The sequence below is a fragment of the Caloenas nicobarica genome, chromosome 13 (genome assembly GCF_036013445.1).
Source record: "Caloenas nicobarica isolate bCalNic1 chromosome 13, bCalNic1.hap1, whole genome shotgun sequence".
NCBI classification, from domain to species: domain Eukaryota; kingdom Metazoa; phylum Chordata; class Aves; order Columbiformes; family Columbidae; genus Caloenas; species Caloenas nicobarica.
In genome coordinates, this window is record NC_088257.1 from 7,336,362 (window position 1) to 7,352,646 (window position 16,285).

Below are 16,285 nucleotides of genomic sequence, written 5' to 3' on the forward strand. Positions count from 1 at the left end.
TCCCTCCTCCTGGTGATGGGTGCAAGGCCAAGTCACGCGTGTGGGGCTGAACACAGGTGCTGGCGTGGGGATGCACACAAGAAGCGGGGGCAGGTCACATTATGGCACCCACGGGGACACGCAGGCGGGAGTGAAGTGGGTGTGTGTGGCTGCCCACGGGTGTCCGTGGGTCTCAGGTGTGGGGGGTTCTTCTTCTCGCTCTTTGTCTCCAAGGGGCTGCTGGGGGCTGGCAGCAAAAAGCTGGAGGAGGAGAGGGCTCCCCCGAGCACCCAGCTGCCCTGGCCCCCACGGCAGCCCCCCATGACAGCCCCCCACCTCCCAGCACAGCCCCAGGGGTGGCAATTCAAGCCTCCTTCTGCGTGGGAGCAGGATGGGAAGGAGACAAGCACGGGCAGGGATGTGTTTTGGGGACCACCATATGCCCAGGGCACAGATCTGCCCAAGTGGTGGCACAGCCAGGGTGGGTCTGGAAGCCAGCAGCCCTCAGGGACCATGGTCCTGTCCCCATGCCGCATCCACGGGTGGGATTTGGGTCCCTGTCCTGTCACCAGGGCCACAGGGTCCCCTCTGGCTGTGCCATGTGGGAGCACTAGGCTGGATGTGGGGACACAAAGTGAGGATGAAGGTGGGTAATGGTGCAATTAATGGAAAAGCCATTAGACCTTTCTCCTCCTCCCCCTCTTCTTCCTCACTCTGCCACTTGCTGTCCTCCTCCACTTCCACCTCCTTTCTTCTCTCCCTCTCTCTGCTCCTCCTTCTCTCTCTCCTCTCTTAGATTTCTCCCTATTTTTGTCTGGTTAGAGCCTTTGCTTTTCCTTTTAACCCTTCCATGGCAGCCTGAAGGAGAACTCAATCCATCTCAGCTGCCAAAGACAACGTCCTCCCAGCCAGCAGTGGGAGCCCCTTCTCCTGGGGCAGCGGGGGCTCTTTCTGCTGCAAAATCATCCATAAACAGAACAAAACCGTAGAAGAAAGCTCTGCTGGGGAGTCAGAAGGTGGGCAGGTGTGAGGGGGGTGTAGATGGAGCAGGAGGTGCTGGGACCCCGGGGGGTGCTGCCGAGGGTGCTGGCAGCCAGGTGGGCTCAGAGGAAAACTTCTCCCTTTAGTTCTTGGAACTCATTATTCCACTTTTATTGCCTTTTTGTGCTTTCTTATACTAAACCCAGCAGAGAGGCAACACAACAGCAAAAAGTCTGAGGAGGAGCGGGGCAGACCTCTGAAGTGCCCCCCCTTTTCACTCCAGCTTGGGCACTGCAGGGACACAGCACCCCAGGACACAACCTTTCCGCTCCCCCTCTAGCTGTGCTTTCAGTCAAGCTACTTGCCCCATGGCATGGGGGACCCATGGCAGCCCCAGGGTCTGTGGGGAAAGCTGGTGGGCAAAGGGGGGAGCAGGGAGTGGCCAGCAGAGCCATCGGGACCAGCCCCTGGCTGACTGCGGGCCGGTCTGGAGACCTGCCACGGTTACAACATCTTCTCCTGACACACTTCTGCTCCATTTGCTCCCACCCGCCCCAGCAGCCCCCCAGGCCCCAGAGGGATGCCGCTGCGGGCACCAGCAGGGCCTGTATTTTCTTTTTTTTTGGGGGGGGGGCGGGGTGAAGCAGTTGCCAGGGCAACAGCATCCTCCTGCAACATGGAAACCATGGTTTCCATGGAAACCCTTTTTGCCCCAATTATTCTACCACTGCCACATCCCTTAATTTGCCCTTAATATCTGCATTTTAGACTTGCCCCCCTGCCCACCCCCCCAGCAGCCTGGTGACCCCCAGGCAGCCCCCGGGATGTGTCCCCAGCAGGTCCCCGGTCCCCATGGGCAGGCGGCGGGTTTGGGAAGCAGTTGCCCTGGCAACAGAAACAGGGCGTTTCTGGCAGTGGTGGTCACCATGGGGACAGGGATGCTGACGAAGGCTTGTGAAGCTGAGAAGACAAATTGCCCTCATCATTATCTCCGGGCTTGTCAATCAAACATATTCCCTTATTTACCTCGGCGAGGAGAGAGCCCCGGAGCACACGGAGAGGGAGGGAGTGAGAGGAGAGCTGCTTGCCCCAAACTCCGCACCAGGGAGGGAGCATTTCCAGCCCCTCGGGATGGCCACCATCACCTGCAACCGCTTCACTGAGGAGTACCAGCTTTTTGAGGAACTGGGCAAGTAAGTTGGAGACGGGGCTGGGATGCTGGGAGTGGGGAAGAGCCAGAGGAGATGGAAGAAAGGAGACAGGCACAGAACAAACGCACCGGGGAGCAGTGGGGGGGACTGGGGTTAGGATGGGGGCTGCCCAGCCCTGCCAGCTCTGTCCCTTCCTGAGTTTGGGTGGCTGCTGATGGGTGCTCGGCCAGGGGGCTTGGGTTACCCCGGGGGGCTGGAGCTGCTCAGAGAGGGGGTGGCTGCCTTTCTTATGGAAAAGCTGCTCTCAAAAAAGAATGCTGTCAGCTCCTTGGGGAACTTCTCCAGCTGGGAGGGGTGACGGGACAGCCAAGGAGGAAAGCCAAAGAAGCGGGCACCCCTCACATTTCTTTAGGGAATTTCTCTGTGCAGATTCACGGGGGTTCGGTGAGTCCCGCAGGAGAGCCAGCCTGCCTGGCAGTCCCTGGAGAATCCAGGTGGCCCTTGGGCAGAGCTGGGGGCTCTCCCCCCTGCCCCGTCCCAGCACAAGTGCCCCAGGGGTGAGCCACAGCTCTGCCTGACCCCGCTCTCCTGCCGAGGAGGCTTGGCAGGTCTGGGCATCATCGCATGTGCCTGGATATGGGAGCGTGTGTGTGTGTGCATGTGTGTGTGCAAACAGAGATGCCCGTGCACAGCAAAGTGCTCCCGGGGGGCACAGAGCACCCCAGGGTGGCGCGGGGGAGTTCAGGTCCTCTGTGCGAGGCAGAGGGATGCTCCGCGTCTCCCCAGGCGTGTGGCTGTAAAACAGGTGCAGAAGTGAGCAGCATGCGTCTGTATTTTGGTTTCTGTGCCCTCTTTCAGAGCTGGTGTGTAAATCTGGGGCATGCGGCCGCGTTCCCCTCGGATCGGCTTGGTGAGAGCCGTGTGTGCCGCAGTGTGGTGGGGGGCTCGGGGTGCTGTGCCAGGTGGCTGGTACCCGTGTTTCAGAGGAGCAGCTGTGCCCACCCATGGGCACTGGCACTTGCTCCAGACTCACATCACCTGAGCACAGGGTGGTCTGCGCCGAAATATGTACCCGCACGCGTGGGCATGCGAAATGGGGGCGAGGGAGAAAGGAGAGGACAAAGATGGACAAATGGAGAGGCTGAAGCAGGGGAGGACTTCGTGCCAGGCTGAACCCTGCCAATACTCCTCATCTAAATCAGGAGGGACCAGGTCGCTGCTACAGAGTGCAGCCTCTTGGAGGCAAGTGGATCCCCCCTCCCAGGATGTGCACGTCCATCCCCTCAGTGTCAGGGCAGCTGTGAGGGAGCAGCAGGTCTGGGAACAGGTCCTTGCAGTGGGGACAGTCCCAGGCAGTGCTGCAGGTGGGGGAACGGGCACCCGCCGGGGCACTGGTGGCAAGATGGGGTTTACGACCTGCTTTTTCCAGAGGTTTCTCAGCTTTTCTGGTCTCTGAGGCTCTGCGGTGGTGCCAGGGGGTGGGCAGGGGTTGGGCAGGGGAGGCAGCGGCTGCTGGCTGCCTGCGGGGAGGCTGCTGGGCCCTGGCTGGGCAGATGTGGCTGTGGGGATGTGGACGGGGGGCCTGCAGGCCAGGTACGGTGGGAGAGGACCGGGAGGGCTCCCGGAGGCGTTCAGGGTGCGATGCTTTGCTAGGTGGGCACTGACATGGCAGGCTGAGCACCCGGACCCAGGGGCTGCCCACACTACCCAGCACCACTGTGTAAAACCACCTCCACAGATGCATTTTAACACATTCAGGAATTCAGGAGCAAAGCTAGCGCAGTGGCTCGCCAGCCCTCTGCGAGCATCGCACTCCAGCCAGTCCGGCCCACCCCACTTCCTGGGGGATGCAGGAGCAGCGGGGCTCAGCTGGCGGCTTGGGGCAGCATCCTCAGCTCAGAGCATCCCACAGCTTTCCCCTCCGCTCTGCGGGCAGGTACCACCACGGCACTGAGGCGTGTTTCCCAGTAAGGGGCTTCTCTGGGCTGGTCAAAGTGCTGTGGAGCTGGTCGGGGATTTTCCACCAGGATGGTTTCCAGCACATCCTGGCACATTCAAAAATCAATGGTTTCCCATGGGGAAATTTCTGCTTCATGGGCTTGGAAAGGGAAACCAGGACGAAGTGCTGCACCTCTGCTCTGCTGCGGCAGCAAACGGCGTTCCTCCTCCAGAGAGATGCTCCCGGTGCCAGTCAGGGGGGTGTCCTGGCAGGGGGAGGCAGGGTGGGCAGCACGGGTGTCCCCCACCCAGACCCCGAAAGGGTGAGGCATCCCTTATGGCCTTGGAGCAGAAAGGCTCCGTCTTGAGTTTGCTGTCCCCGAGAGACCGGGACGGTCTGCTGGGGGGACACAGGGTATCCCTGAGCCTGGCTGGCAGGAGAGGAGGTGCTGGGTGCCAGGCTCCTGCGCCCACTGTGCTCCTTTGCCATCTCCTCAGCTGTCACCCATCCTGACACCTGGGCAAGCCAGGGGTTTAAGATGCCACACATCTAACAGTAGCACCACGATGGGGCTTTGTGAGGGACAGAGATGGGGAGGGGGTTCTGCAGAACCTGCCCGTGGGACATCCCTGCACCCCCAGGCATGGAGAAGGTATCTGTCCCAAGCAGGGACACGGAGCTGGGGAAATCCTGCTCCTGTGGCAGCCCTGGCAAAGCTGAGCAAGTGAGGAGCTATTCCGATCCACCCACCGCCGTCCCACGCTTGCAGGAGGGGATCAGAGTGATGGGGGGGACAGGGAGAGGGTCCTGCCCACGGCCCCCCAGGTAGGACAAACATGAAGTGCAGCTCCATCGGTGCCTCCAAATCCACCCCCGCAGCAGGTTCAGGGAGAGGCTGGAGACAATTATGGTGCCGAGTGTTACGACCAGCCCCTCCACTCCTGGAGCTGCAGGAGCGGGCTTTTATTAAAAAGGAAAAAAAGAAACAAAAACCAAGAACGTGGAGGAACAAAAAATCCCCAGCCCACACTCTTCTCTCTAGAAAGGAGATAAAATGCCTCAGAGGAGGAGGAGGTGTTGAAGGGAGGGAGGGCGGCAGCAGCGCAGCCCGGCGCTGGTAGGGAAGGTGTGAAAAAGGGAGAAGCATCGCGGTGGCAGAGCCACTGCTCGGGCTGGCAGGGGGTGGCCATGGGGACGAGGGTCATGCCTGGCCTGGGGGACCAAGGGACAGGGGCTGCAGGGCTGGGACCCAGCAGTGCCAGGGCTCAGGGCTGGAGGGACATGGCTGGCTGCTGGGCTGCGGGTCCAGCATCACCCTGTTTAATGGTAGCTGTTGGGGGGGACATGGACATGGTCTCTACTCATGGCCCTGCAGGTGATGTGGCCATCCAGTGCTGAAACAGGGACATGCTGTCTCATCTGGGGTGAATGCCCCATCCCTGAGCCAGGTAGCCCCCAGCTGCCACTAGGGATGGGGTCAGCCCCATCCAAAAAGCCACCGCCCCAGGAGGGAAGGGACCTGTGCTGCTGCCCATGGCCAAGGAACAGGACACATCTCCTTCCAAAGGGGTTTCTTGCACTAAGGTGGGGCTGAGCTCCCTGTCTGGCACCCCCTGTGCTCCTGCACTGCCCCGCGAGCCCCTGGTGCAGGGAGGATGCCAGCGTTCACAGGGGAGGAGATGCTGGACACATATGGAGCCAAGACAAGGTTTACCCCCAGACCGGGAAGATCCCATGTGGGGCTGGGAAGCACAGGAGCAGCTTGGCATGGCTGGCAGACCTCAGCTGCTGTGAAACACCCATCAGAGTCAAACATCCAACATGGGGGGTTCCCAGCCAGTGCAGACCCCCTGAAGAACCCGACTGGGACTGGGCTGGGGCTGCGGAGAGCGTGCCATACCCCTGGGTCTCCTGCACCTGCACCCATGACCTCGTGTCCCCGCCACCCTCCAGGCTTGCAGGGTCTTGCTTGTGCTTTACGGAGTACAAATAGATATTTGGTTTCTGTTTAAAATATCCAGAGGAGCCAAAAACCATGAATGCAGCTGGGGGTGCCACATCCCTCTTCTTGTGGCTCCCCCTTCCCTGCTATTCATTTTACCTTGAATAAATGGATGAGCAAGCAGTTGTGGGCATTGGGACTAGGAGTGGCCGGGGGTCCTCAGCCTCTGGAGGGACACCTACATCCTTCCAACCCCATGTCGGGTCCTGCAGCAAAACCCCGTGGCTGGGGTAAAAAACACCAAGCCGGGGCGGTGGGCACGAGGGCTTCTCTGCTTGCTGCGCTCACTCCTGCGGGCTTTCCTGGCACTGCAAAAGCAGCACATCTTTAGGTAAAAAAGAGGAAATTTGGGTGGAGGGACCCACAGGACCCCCCAAACCCTGGGCAGCACAGGGTTCCTGGCGGGATGGGGAGAGCAGCACCGTGGGGCTGGCCATGGCTCCCGTCTCCCCTACCCACAGCAAGCTGGATACAAAGTGTTTCTCCCCCATATTCCAATTAATCTCTCCCTCAGAGTACAAGGCTGTTAATAAGGTCTCTTCCAGCAGCCGGGATTACATGGCAGGCAGGGAAGCGCCAGGATGCTGTTCCCCGGCTCCTGCCCGGCACGTGCCGCGAGCGATGCTCTGCGCGGCGGCGCTGGCTGTGTGGGCTGCTGGCTCCGCCGGGGCTCCAGCCCCATCCCTCCGCACCCCGCCGCTCGCATGTTCTCCTAAAGATCACACGCAAACCCAAATTGCCCGTCTCCACCCACCCCCACCAATAAAATCAATTATCCGCTGCTGCTCGCCAGCCTGAGGCCTTTTATTTCTCAGCAGGGAGTGGGAGCGGGGCAGCAGGGAACAGGGGGAAGGTGGGGCGGGCGGTGGAATTGCTCTTGATAGTCGTTATTTTAGTGATTGGGAGGGTTTGGCAGGAAAGAGAACCTGGTACAAAGGTTGTGCTCAGCAGGGCTGGAGCGCGCGGGTGCAGGTGCGTGTGTGCAATGCTGCAGCTCCCAGCATCGCGCCGGCACGCGCTTTCAGTGCAACGAGCTGGCAGGGCTCAGGGTGTGGGGCACGGGGGCACAGGGGCTGGTTTTTGAGCATCCCAAGCACCCGCGTGTGCTTGCCTACCAGGCCTCAGGAGGCCCCTGCACGTTGGCTCACACGTGTGCAAGCCACAGCAGCATCAGTCCCCATCCAGTTGGCTCCAGTGATCCTTTCGCACAGAGTCCCCTGGGCTGTCCCTGCTTGTGTGACAGGTTTGTAGCTGGGGGGGACCTTGCACTGCTCACCTGCTCCCACAGCTGGTGCTTGCACCTGCTTCTGTAAAGTGCTGCTGTGACAGCAAACTCTAGAGTGTGCAAAGAGATGCACATGGACCAAAGTGAAGCGGCTGAGTGCTGCGTGGCAGCTGCATCCAGCCTGGTGTCCCTCGGGAGCCGATACCCTGGGAAATCACTGTCCCTTTTCTCCCAGGGGGCAGGCAGGGCAGAGCTGGGGAGGGAGAGGAGGAAAGGTACACGATGCCCAGGGTGTTCCAGAGGAGCATGGAGGGGTCGATCCTGCATTCATCCCCAGGTCTACTTGTGCCTGTCCCCAGCAGCCCCTGAGGCCAGGTCCCTGCAGCTGCCCCTTTCCCCGCAGGCATGTCAGGGCTGAGCAGTGCCCTTGCTTGCACCGAGCCCTTCACCTCTCCCTCTGGCTTCTTCTCTTCCCAGGGGTGCTTTCTCCATCGTCCGGAGATGCGTGAAGGTGTTGGCAGGACAAGAGTATGCGGCCAAGATCATCAACACCAAGAAGCTGTCTGCTCGAGGTAATGCTGGGGGCGTTTTCGGGGAGGCGAGCGGGGTTTGCAGAGTGGGGAATTCGTTATCTCTACACAGCACCAGGATGATGCCTTTAACGTGTGGCAACATGGGGGGTGTTTGATGTGCAGTGGGGAACCCCCTTAATCCCACCTGGTCTCCACTGCAGTACACACCAAGCTTCTTGATGGATGGAGTAAGCATCCTGAGGTGACATCTTGGTGGCTGCTCACCCCATTCTGTCCGATCCTGGGGGTGCACCAGGGCTCTAGGGGGCTCCCGGATCCCGATCTGCCCAGGGAGCTGTAGGACCCCACGTCTCTCCCTGAGACCCCACCACCACCCTGCGCGTCATGTCACAGCAAAACCACGGTTACAGCCTTGTAGCAATTCAAACTACTGCCAGCCTTGGGCATTGGGTAGCACAGGTATTTTGGGAGCCTCACCTCCCTGAGATGGCCCCGCTGACCCCCATCCCCATTTCCAGGGGCTATGGGTTTCCTTACTCGTGTACCTACATCAGTGAAATGGGAAGGTCCTTTGAGTGGGGGCTAATTTTGTTTCTCTCTGGAGATGGGCCCTCACCCCTCACTGCCACTTAATTAATCGCTCCGGTGGAGCACGGTGGCTGCTTTGCTGCAGAAGAGATGCCGGCAGGTCCGTCCTGGCTGGGCAAAGCTGAGGCACAAAAAAGCTTCAGCCAGCCCTTGCCCCAAGGCAGGGACCCCTCTGCCCCCCAGCATCTGTCAGAGGAGCTGTGAGGAGGAGGATGGAGAGGTTGGGACAGCAGCTGCCGTGTCCCCAGCTCCTCCTGGCTGGGGAGCGCAGGATGGGTGCCGCGAGCGAGCACCCTGCCGGGAGGGTTTAATTAACTCCCTCCCTCTGTTTCAATCCCTGACGCCACTGCTCACCTCCAAAGGCAAAAATGAAATGCAGAAAATGGTGACAAAACTCCTTTCTGACCTCAAATTAAACCACTGCTTTGCAGTTTCCCTCCTGCAGCGCTGCCAGAGCAGCACGGCGTTGATGCTGAGCCCCCCATCAGCCCCCCAACACCAGCTCCTGCCCCTCTTCAGGGATGTGGACCATCCCCTTCCTCCGAGGCCGAAGGCTGCCCGGCAGCCGGGCAGGGGGTGCGGTGCAGCTGCCAGCGGGGGGGCAGCCAACGCCTCCTGCTTCGCAGGGCTGCCTGCAGGAGCAGATCGAGCCGCCTTCCCTCTGCTCCCTCCTCCGCTCGCCTGCTCCGGCAGTTTGTCCCTCACCATTCTCTTCTGGGGTTTGCCCTGTCCCTGCAGTGGCTGTGTGTTCGTCTGTCCCCTGGAGAGACCTCGCCGGGGTGATTTTCCTTTCTCTGATGGCTGCTTTTGCTAACGGTCTTGAAACCCCCATCTCTGCAGTGCTAGCATGGGAGGTAGCACTTCCCCAGGCTGGGAGCAATCCCCAGAGAGACACATCTCCACCGGAATGTGCCACCAGCTTTGTCACATGCGAGGGAAGGGCAGGAGGGCAGGGAGGGTCAGGGAGAAGGTGAGAGGAGCTGCGAAACATTGCCAGGGTCTCTTCAGACATCCTGGTGGCTGCTGACATGGGTAGCCAGCAGGAGAGAAACTGGAATTTTTGGAAGAGAAACAGGGTTTGGGTCCAGGCAGCAGCTGGATTTGTGGGGCAGGAGAGGGGTTGTGGTCATGGCTCGCTGTCCCCTGCAGCAGCGCACTGTGAGGTAGACGTGCCATGCGGGTGGGAGGATGCTCTGACCCACAGCAGCCACCCCCCAAGCTTGTGAGGGTCTCTCTGCCTGGAAGACATCCCCCTGTCCTTCCGTTCATCTGTCCCTCTGCCCCACTGCTCTGGCAGAGCCATCCCGTCCACATGCAAAGCCCCTGCAAGCTCTGTCCTGGAGATGTGCACAATCGGGGGGTTCCCCACCAGCCTGTACCCCATGCAGGGGTTGCGTTCACGTGATGCTCGGAGGAAAATGCAGACCTGGAGCCGCAGCCCTGGGCTCTGCCCCACGCCCAGCACATCCTTGCTGTGTGTTCCCAGCCGGGAAGCTCTGCCTGAGCGGGACCTACATAGGCTTAGGAAGAGCAAAGCCTCCAGCGCACTCGCTGCTTTCACTCCATGGCCAGTGAGAGGCTCATTTCAGGCAGCTCTTCCCCTTGCTGAGCCCATGTCACTGGGGGGAGTGATGGCCACGCTCCCCGGGACCTTTCCTACCTGGTGCTCGCATTCCAAAGTGTGCCGAGAGGAAAAGCTGGGGTGACCCGGGGCTGTGTCCCCAGGAACTGCAAACTCACAGGCACAGCAGCTCCTCTGCACCCGCACAGCTTTGCCCTTCGATGGCCAGCGGGATGCAGTGGGGTTTGCCCTGCTGGGGCATCGCTACTGGGGAGTCTCCGAGGGTCCCTGGGCAGGGGTCCCCAGCCCTCACCCCATAGGGATGAACACCTTTCCCAGCCCCTGCTGGGTGCTACTGGGTCTCCAGTGCTGTCCCCTTCCCCTTTGGAGGGACCCCTTCTCTGCCACCCTTTCAACTCCCTGAGCCGTTTCCCATTTTGCCTGGTTTTCGCTGCTCTCCCACCCCCTCCCTGGCTTATCGAACCCCACCAGCCTCCCACTGTTCCTCACTGAGCTGCCTGTGCTGGGCTTTGCCTTCGCAGGTATTTTGGTGGTGACAGATTGCAAAGGTACAAAGTGGGGGGCAGCAGCGGGGGGGGCTGCATGGCTCTGCTGCTGCCGCCACAGCTCAGCTGGGGAGCCGGATCCAAGCTGGGGGGCTCGTGGTAGGGAAGAGATGGGGCAGCAGTGTGCAGACCTCCATACTCGGGGGTCACATTCACCTCCCTTTCCTGTGAGCTTTACTGGACACCAGCAATGCTGGGCTTCCCCATGAGGCATTTGGACCCAGCCTCCAGGCTGCAGATGGGGAAACTGAGGCAGAGAGTGACAGTGACTCATCTGAGATCACTGTCGGGCAGGAGCAGAACAGGAGGCAGAAAGCAGCTTTCTCATTCCCCAGAGAAGTGCTTGCCCCACTGGTCACACTGTCCCTTCATCCTGTCTCTCTCCTCCACTCCACAATGGGCTTTGGTTCCAAAAAGCAACAGCCTCAACTCCAACCTCCCCCTGCCACCCCATCCTACCCTGGGGAGATTGCCGCCCCGTCGGGGAAACACTGTGGGGAGCTGAAAGAGACCACCGAGGCTGTCCCAGCCTTCAGCTCACGGATCTCAGCACAGGCTGCAAAACTCAGCCCGAGTCCTGGGGCGACTCACTGGTGCCCAGCCCCACGGTCGCTGGATGGGGGATGCTGAGCCCTGGGGAAGCCTCCAGCCCCTGCAGGGAGGGGGCTGCGTTGTTTTCACATCTCAGCGGTCGGAGACACCCAGGTTGAGTTCGATGCAGAGCGAGACTCTGGGGTGTGAACCTGCAAGGTAACAGCGATAGCGCTGAGAGACGAGCATCCCTAATTATATCTTCTCTTCTCCCGGCTGCCAGGTTTCTGCTAGCACGGAATGCCTCCAGACACGGAACCTCCGTGCAGGGTGGCTGGGTCAGGTATAAGGAGGGGAAAAGCACAGAGACAGGGAAAAAGAAACAAAATTATTTGAAAATTAATTCCGAGCTCGCCCAGAGTGGAGGCTTTTTTGGCTCAACTCGCTTTGCCCAGAGTTCTGTTTTCTCACATCCCTGAGCCTGGCAAAAGCCAGGGAGAGGGACCCGTGCTGCCTCTTTGGAGACAGTGAAGCAAATTTTCAGAGCCAGGGTTTTGTGATGTAGGAGATCAAAGACTTGATGTGAAATGGCTGGGGATGGAGAAGGAGGGCGAAGCAGATAGCCCCATTTCAGCTTGACACCTCTCGCTGGCCGGCACCATCTTCGACTGTTCAAATTGTGCCACGCAGGGCCAGAAATGTCCTTGCTGTCTGCCTGTGCTTGGCTGAACAAGAGAAAACTGAGCAGGCGTTGCTGGCAGTGATAACCCAGGCAGCCCCAGGGTATTTGGGAGGTGATCAGGGGTTCAGCAAAGAGGAAAGAGAGAGGAGGGTGAGGGATTATCCAAAGCTCAGCACTGTCCATGGCATCAATGCCTGGGGGCTTGTCTGGGGGCTGCATCGGTCCTGGGATACCATCCCTCAGACCCTGATGCTGAACGTGTCCCCAGACCTGTTATTCTTTAGCAGAAAAAAAAAAAAAAGGATGAGTTTGGTCCTTGTTAACTGCTTTATCCCCGCAAGGTTTCCCGTGTTGGCGGCTCCTCCAACAGAGCAGTTTATTCCCTTCCCCAAACCCTAATTTAGGGCCATTGCCTCTTTCAGATCACCAGAAGCTGGAACGAGAAGCTCGGATCTGCCGCCTCCTGAAGCACCCCAACATCGGTAAGCGTGCTCCGCTCCCCTCTGTGGGCCAGGCGAGGAGCTGGGCAAATCTGCCAGTGCTCCATGCCCAGCTCCACTGCCCGCCTGTCCCCCTGTGCCCCTGCCAGCGCTGGGGTGTCCCCATCAATGACTGAGCCCTGCCCAGGGCAGCACAGGCTGTTTGACCTTTCCTTGCACACCAGCTACTATCCCGGGGATGAAGAAGGAACTTGGCAACATCCCACCCAACACCGTCCTTCCTCATCCTCATGAGAGGCAGCATCCTCAGCCAGGGTCATGGGAAGAAAGGCCCCCACTGAGCACAGGGGGATGAAGTCGGTCCTACCTAACCCACTTGGCTATAGCTCCCCCGGGGAGAAGAAGGGCCCCAGTAGGCTGCAAGGCACTATTTTTACTCCTCTCCCCCCGCTCGGGTGCTGTATTCCTCTGCATGCTCCAAAAAGCGGCTGCAGCTCAGAGCAGCAGCAGCAGCACGGGGCGTGTAGGAGGAGCGATGGCGGGGGGAAGCGAAGACTTTCCCACCGAGCGTCCATCTGAGAGTAGCCTCCTTCGGAAAAGCTGTTTCAGGAAAACTCCTGAGCCCCTGCAAAAGACAAAAATAGGCCAGAAGGAGAAAGAGAGAAGGGAAGGAAAAAAACTGCATTAAAAAAAAAAAAAAATCCCAAACCCCAGCCTTGAGAGTGATGCTGGTGTGGGCTGTGGGTCCCTGGGGGTGGTCTGGCAGTGCCTCAGGCCATTGGTCTGGGGATGAACCCCCTCTCCCCTCTGTGGCACCCTGGGATGTGTCAACCCTGGTGGGATCCTGCAGCTTTTGGGAAAGCATTTGGGGGTAGGACAGGAGCTCTGTAGCGCTCGCATCCCACAGCCAGGTTTCCCCTTCGGCTGAGGTCCTCCCTGCCCTCCTCACTGCTCCCAGTGTCCTGGATCCGTCCCTCCCCAGGAACTGCTGCAAGCAGATCCAGGGTGCCAGACCCAGGGCCGCCGGGACCAGACATGTAAATAATTTAGTTTGGAAAAAGCCTGTCGGCTTCCATCTGCCTCAGGCACACGGCAGCGTGGCAGGTCTCCCCTGCATTGCTGGGGCACCGGACCCCACAGCATCAGTCTGTCATCCTTTCCCCGCTTCTGCCCCACACAGGAGCTGCCTCCCTGGGTCAGAGCAGCAGCCAGGGCCTTTCCTCTGCACTAAAATACACGTGGGGATTCCTGACACCTGAAGGAAATATGCTGTAAAGTGCACGAATTGCAAGAAATGCTAAAAACTCAGGAATCCACCCCAGAAGGACTTGCAGAACGGTAGCTGGGCCATGCAGACAGAGCCCCCCGGGCTCCCAGCCTGGCCCCAGCTTTTCCTTACCACTGTTTCCCTCCCCTTGCTCTTCATCACCTGCCTGTGGGGCTGGCGGGGTCTCCGGGGACAGAAACACCTTGTCCTGTGGTTCAGCCCCCCTGCACCTTTTCCCCATCCCTGCACCACAGCACACTGTTTGGCTGGGACCTGCAGAGATGGCAGGCTCGGAGCAACCCTGCTGCGCAGGGCTGGAAGGGGTTAACAGCATGAGATCCTAACGAGCCCAATTTGCTATTTATACCCAGAAGGCTCTTTTCTACCCCCTCCTCCCCCCTCCCGCCCCGACTCCGCACCCTCACCCCCCACTGCTCCTGCTGCCTGGAAACTTGGGCTCGCAGCTCCCCTTGCGTGCAGCACAAGGCAGCTAATTACCCAGCCAGGAGCTGGAAGAGCTGTGCTGCTGCAGACCAGCCCTAACGAGAGGAAGAGGAGCCACCGCTGGCATGGGCAAGACAAGACAAGGCACAAAATCCCCCTCCATCTCTCCCTGGTGCCGAGGGGGTTTTCTGGCTCCTCACTTTTTCTGTGCAGCGAGGTGGGGTCCCTCTGTCTCCCCGGGGGAATGATGTGCTGCAGCGAGGAGCTTGGAGAAACCAACCTGTGCTTTGCACAAAAAAAAACTTGTCGAGGGCAGGTCTGGGTCCCGAGGACCCCACAGCACATCCAGGGCACCGGGTGGTGGATTAGGGAGAGTTGCCATTTCCCAAAGCTGCATGTCCTTGCAGGGAAGTCTTGCTTTATCGAGGAAACTTTGGCTACACTTAGCCCTGGAGTTTTAACTCCAGGTACCCTCAGTCCCGAAGCTGTGTCCTGCTCCTGCCTTGGCTCTGGGCGCTGAGCTGAAGTGGTTTGGCTGTCGCAGCTCTTTCTGACTATGGTCAGCAACAGATACTTGCAGGACCAGGCTATATTTAGAGTATCTGCTCCTTCTTATACCTTCTCAGCTCCTGGCAGCCACGGGCAATGGGACTTCCCCCAAGCAGGGGATGTATCTGGACCATCTGCCTATAGTTACGCTAGCCCTGTCCACACCAAACTCACCTAATCCCCCTTTGAGCACTTGGGCTCCTGCAGGATTCCAGGCACAATACCCCAAGTCCCTCTTGGGTGAGATAAAACAGGAGGTAATGTGTTTCTTCCAGCAGATGAAGGCAGAAAAGCTGGGATAATGTGTCAGAGAAAAACAGGGACCAGATAGCTGTGTTGGAGTGCAGGGGATGCCTATGGTGACCAGCAGTTGGGAAAGATAACCTGGGAATAAGATGAGAAAATGATGTCAATAGAAAAGACCACGGGAGAGACCAAGAGGAAAGATGCTGTCCGCCTCCCTAACCCTCCTCTGCCACTTGGCCTGGCCAGGGTGACGTGATGCTGCTGGCAGCATGTCCTCAGCAGCGGCTGGATCTGCCCACCAAGCTTGGAGGGAGGGGTAGGACCAATTAAGTGGTATTTGCTGGCCTGGGAGATAAAAGCAACGCAGCACAGAATCTGCACTCAACACTGAGGCTTATTATCTCCCCCGGCTCAGACTCAAGTCTGGAGAATGTTTCTATACAGGGTTCATCTGATTTAGCTGCGGTAAAATGGACTAGGAACAAAAATTCCCACTACATCATTCACTTGAATGTCTTCTTTTCTTCTCTGGTTTCCAAAGATCTCAAAGATGTTGAAAGTTGTATTAGGCTGAAACCAGGTGAGCAGATACGAAAGGTTAAATATGTACAGCCTCAAGGAAATCAGAGCAGAATGTGATGCGTGGGCCAGGGGATGCTGGACCAGTCTTTACTTATATATCCTACCTGCTTCTGTGCCTGTCACCTGGCTGCACATCTGCCTGCTAAGCCATGAGCAGGGATCTATGCCTGAATAACCAGAGCCCAGCTGCAGGGTGGCAGGTTCGCACCCGGCTGTACCTGGCGAGACAAGCCTGAGGGGAGAGGGTGCCCCTGGCGTGATACGTGGGGTGAGATACCAGCCCTGCGGGAGGAGACAGGGAAAGCGGTTCCTCCGAAGGAAACTCATCCCGCGGTGATTCCTGGATATCCCCAACCTGAGACCTCACAAGGAGAAAATGAAGGTCATGAGCAGAAAATAAAAACGTCCCATGGGTGCCAGGGCTGGCAGCTCAGCGTCCTGGCTGAGCAATCCCTGTGCCTGGGCACCTCTCCCGATGGGGCGAGGGCTGGGCTGGGGGCACCCGCAGCCTGTCTGGCACCCAAGATAGCCCAGCAGCTGCCCGGGACCTCGGCCAGGCACCAGCCCTGGGCAGTCCCTGATTTGGACATGACCTTTGAGCCTTGCACTGCTGTCCAAGCCTGGGGCCACAGCTGGGGTCCCCTGTCGAGTGGGGTCCCCCCCCGTCAGCCAACAGCCATAGCAAGAGGAGGGGGGAGGAGGAATAGCCCCACTCTGCCCTTCCCCAGCTCCTGCCTGTGCCCAAAGGGGAGCAGAGGCGTTCCCGGGGAGTGGGGTGGGATCCTGGTGTACCCTGTAACCCTTTTGTCTCTGCTGCAGTGAGGCTCCACGACAGCATCTCCGAAGAGGGCCACCACTACCTGATATTTGACCTGTGAGTAATGGTTAAATGTATCTCTGAGCCCACCACCAGCTGCACGCTTCCAGCCAGGGCAACGCACCCTGCACCCTTGCAGCCCCCCCTGAGCTTTCTCCCACCCTCCACCTCTCGCAAGCCTTTCTTGGGCAGGGTTTAAACC

At 59.2% G+C, this 16,285-nt stretch overlaps 1 protein-coding gene across 1 annotated transcript in view; it reads left to right on the forward strand.

The window, feature by feature from the left end:
- The first annotated feature begins 2,091 nt into the window (after nucleotides 1-2,091).
- The window catches only part of CAMK2A (calcium/calmodulin dependent protein kinase II alpha), a 36,026-nt gene continuing 21,832 nt past the window's right edge, over nucleotides 2,092-16,285 (forward strand). The window contains exons 1-4 of the mRNA XM_065643890.1: nucleotides 2,092-2,153; nucleotides 7,755-7,849; nucleotides 12,161-12,220; nucleotides 16,086-16,140. Of these exons, the coding sequence (XP_065499962.1) occupies nucleotides 2,092-2,153; nucleotides 7,755-7,849; nucleotides 12,161-12,220; nucleotides 16,086-16,140 (272 nt within the window). The remainder of the gene's footprint in view (nucleotides 2,154-7,754; nucleotides 7,850-12,160; nucleotides 12,221-16,085; nucleotides 16,141-16,285) is intronic.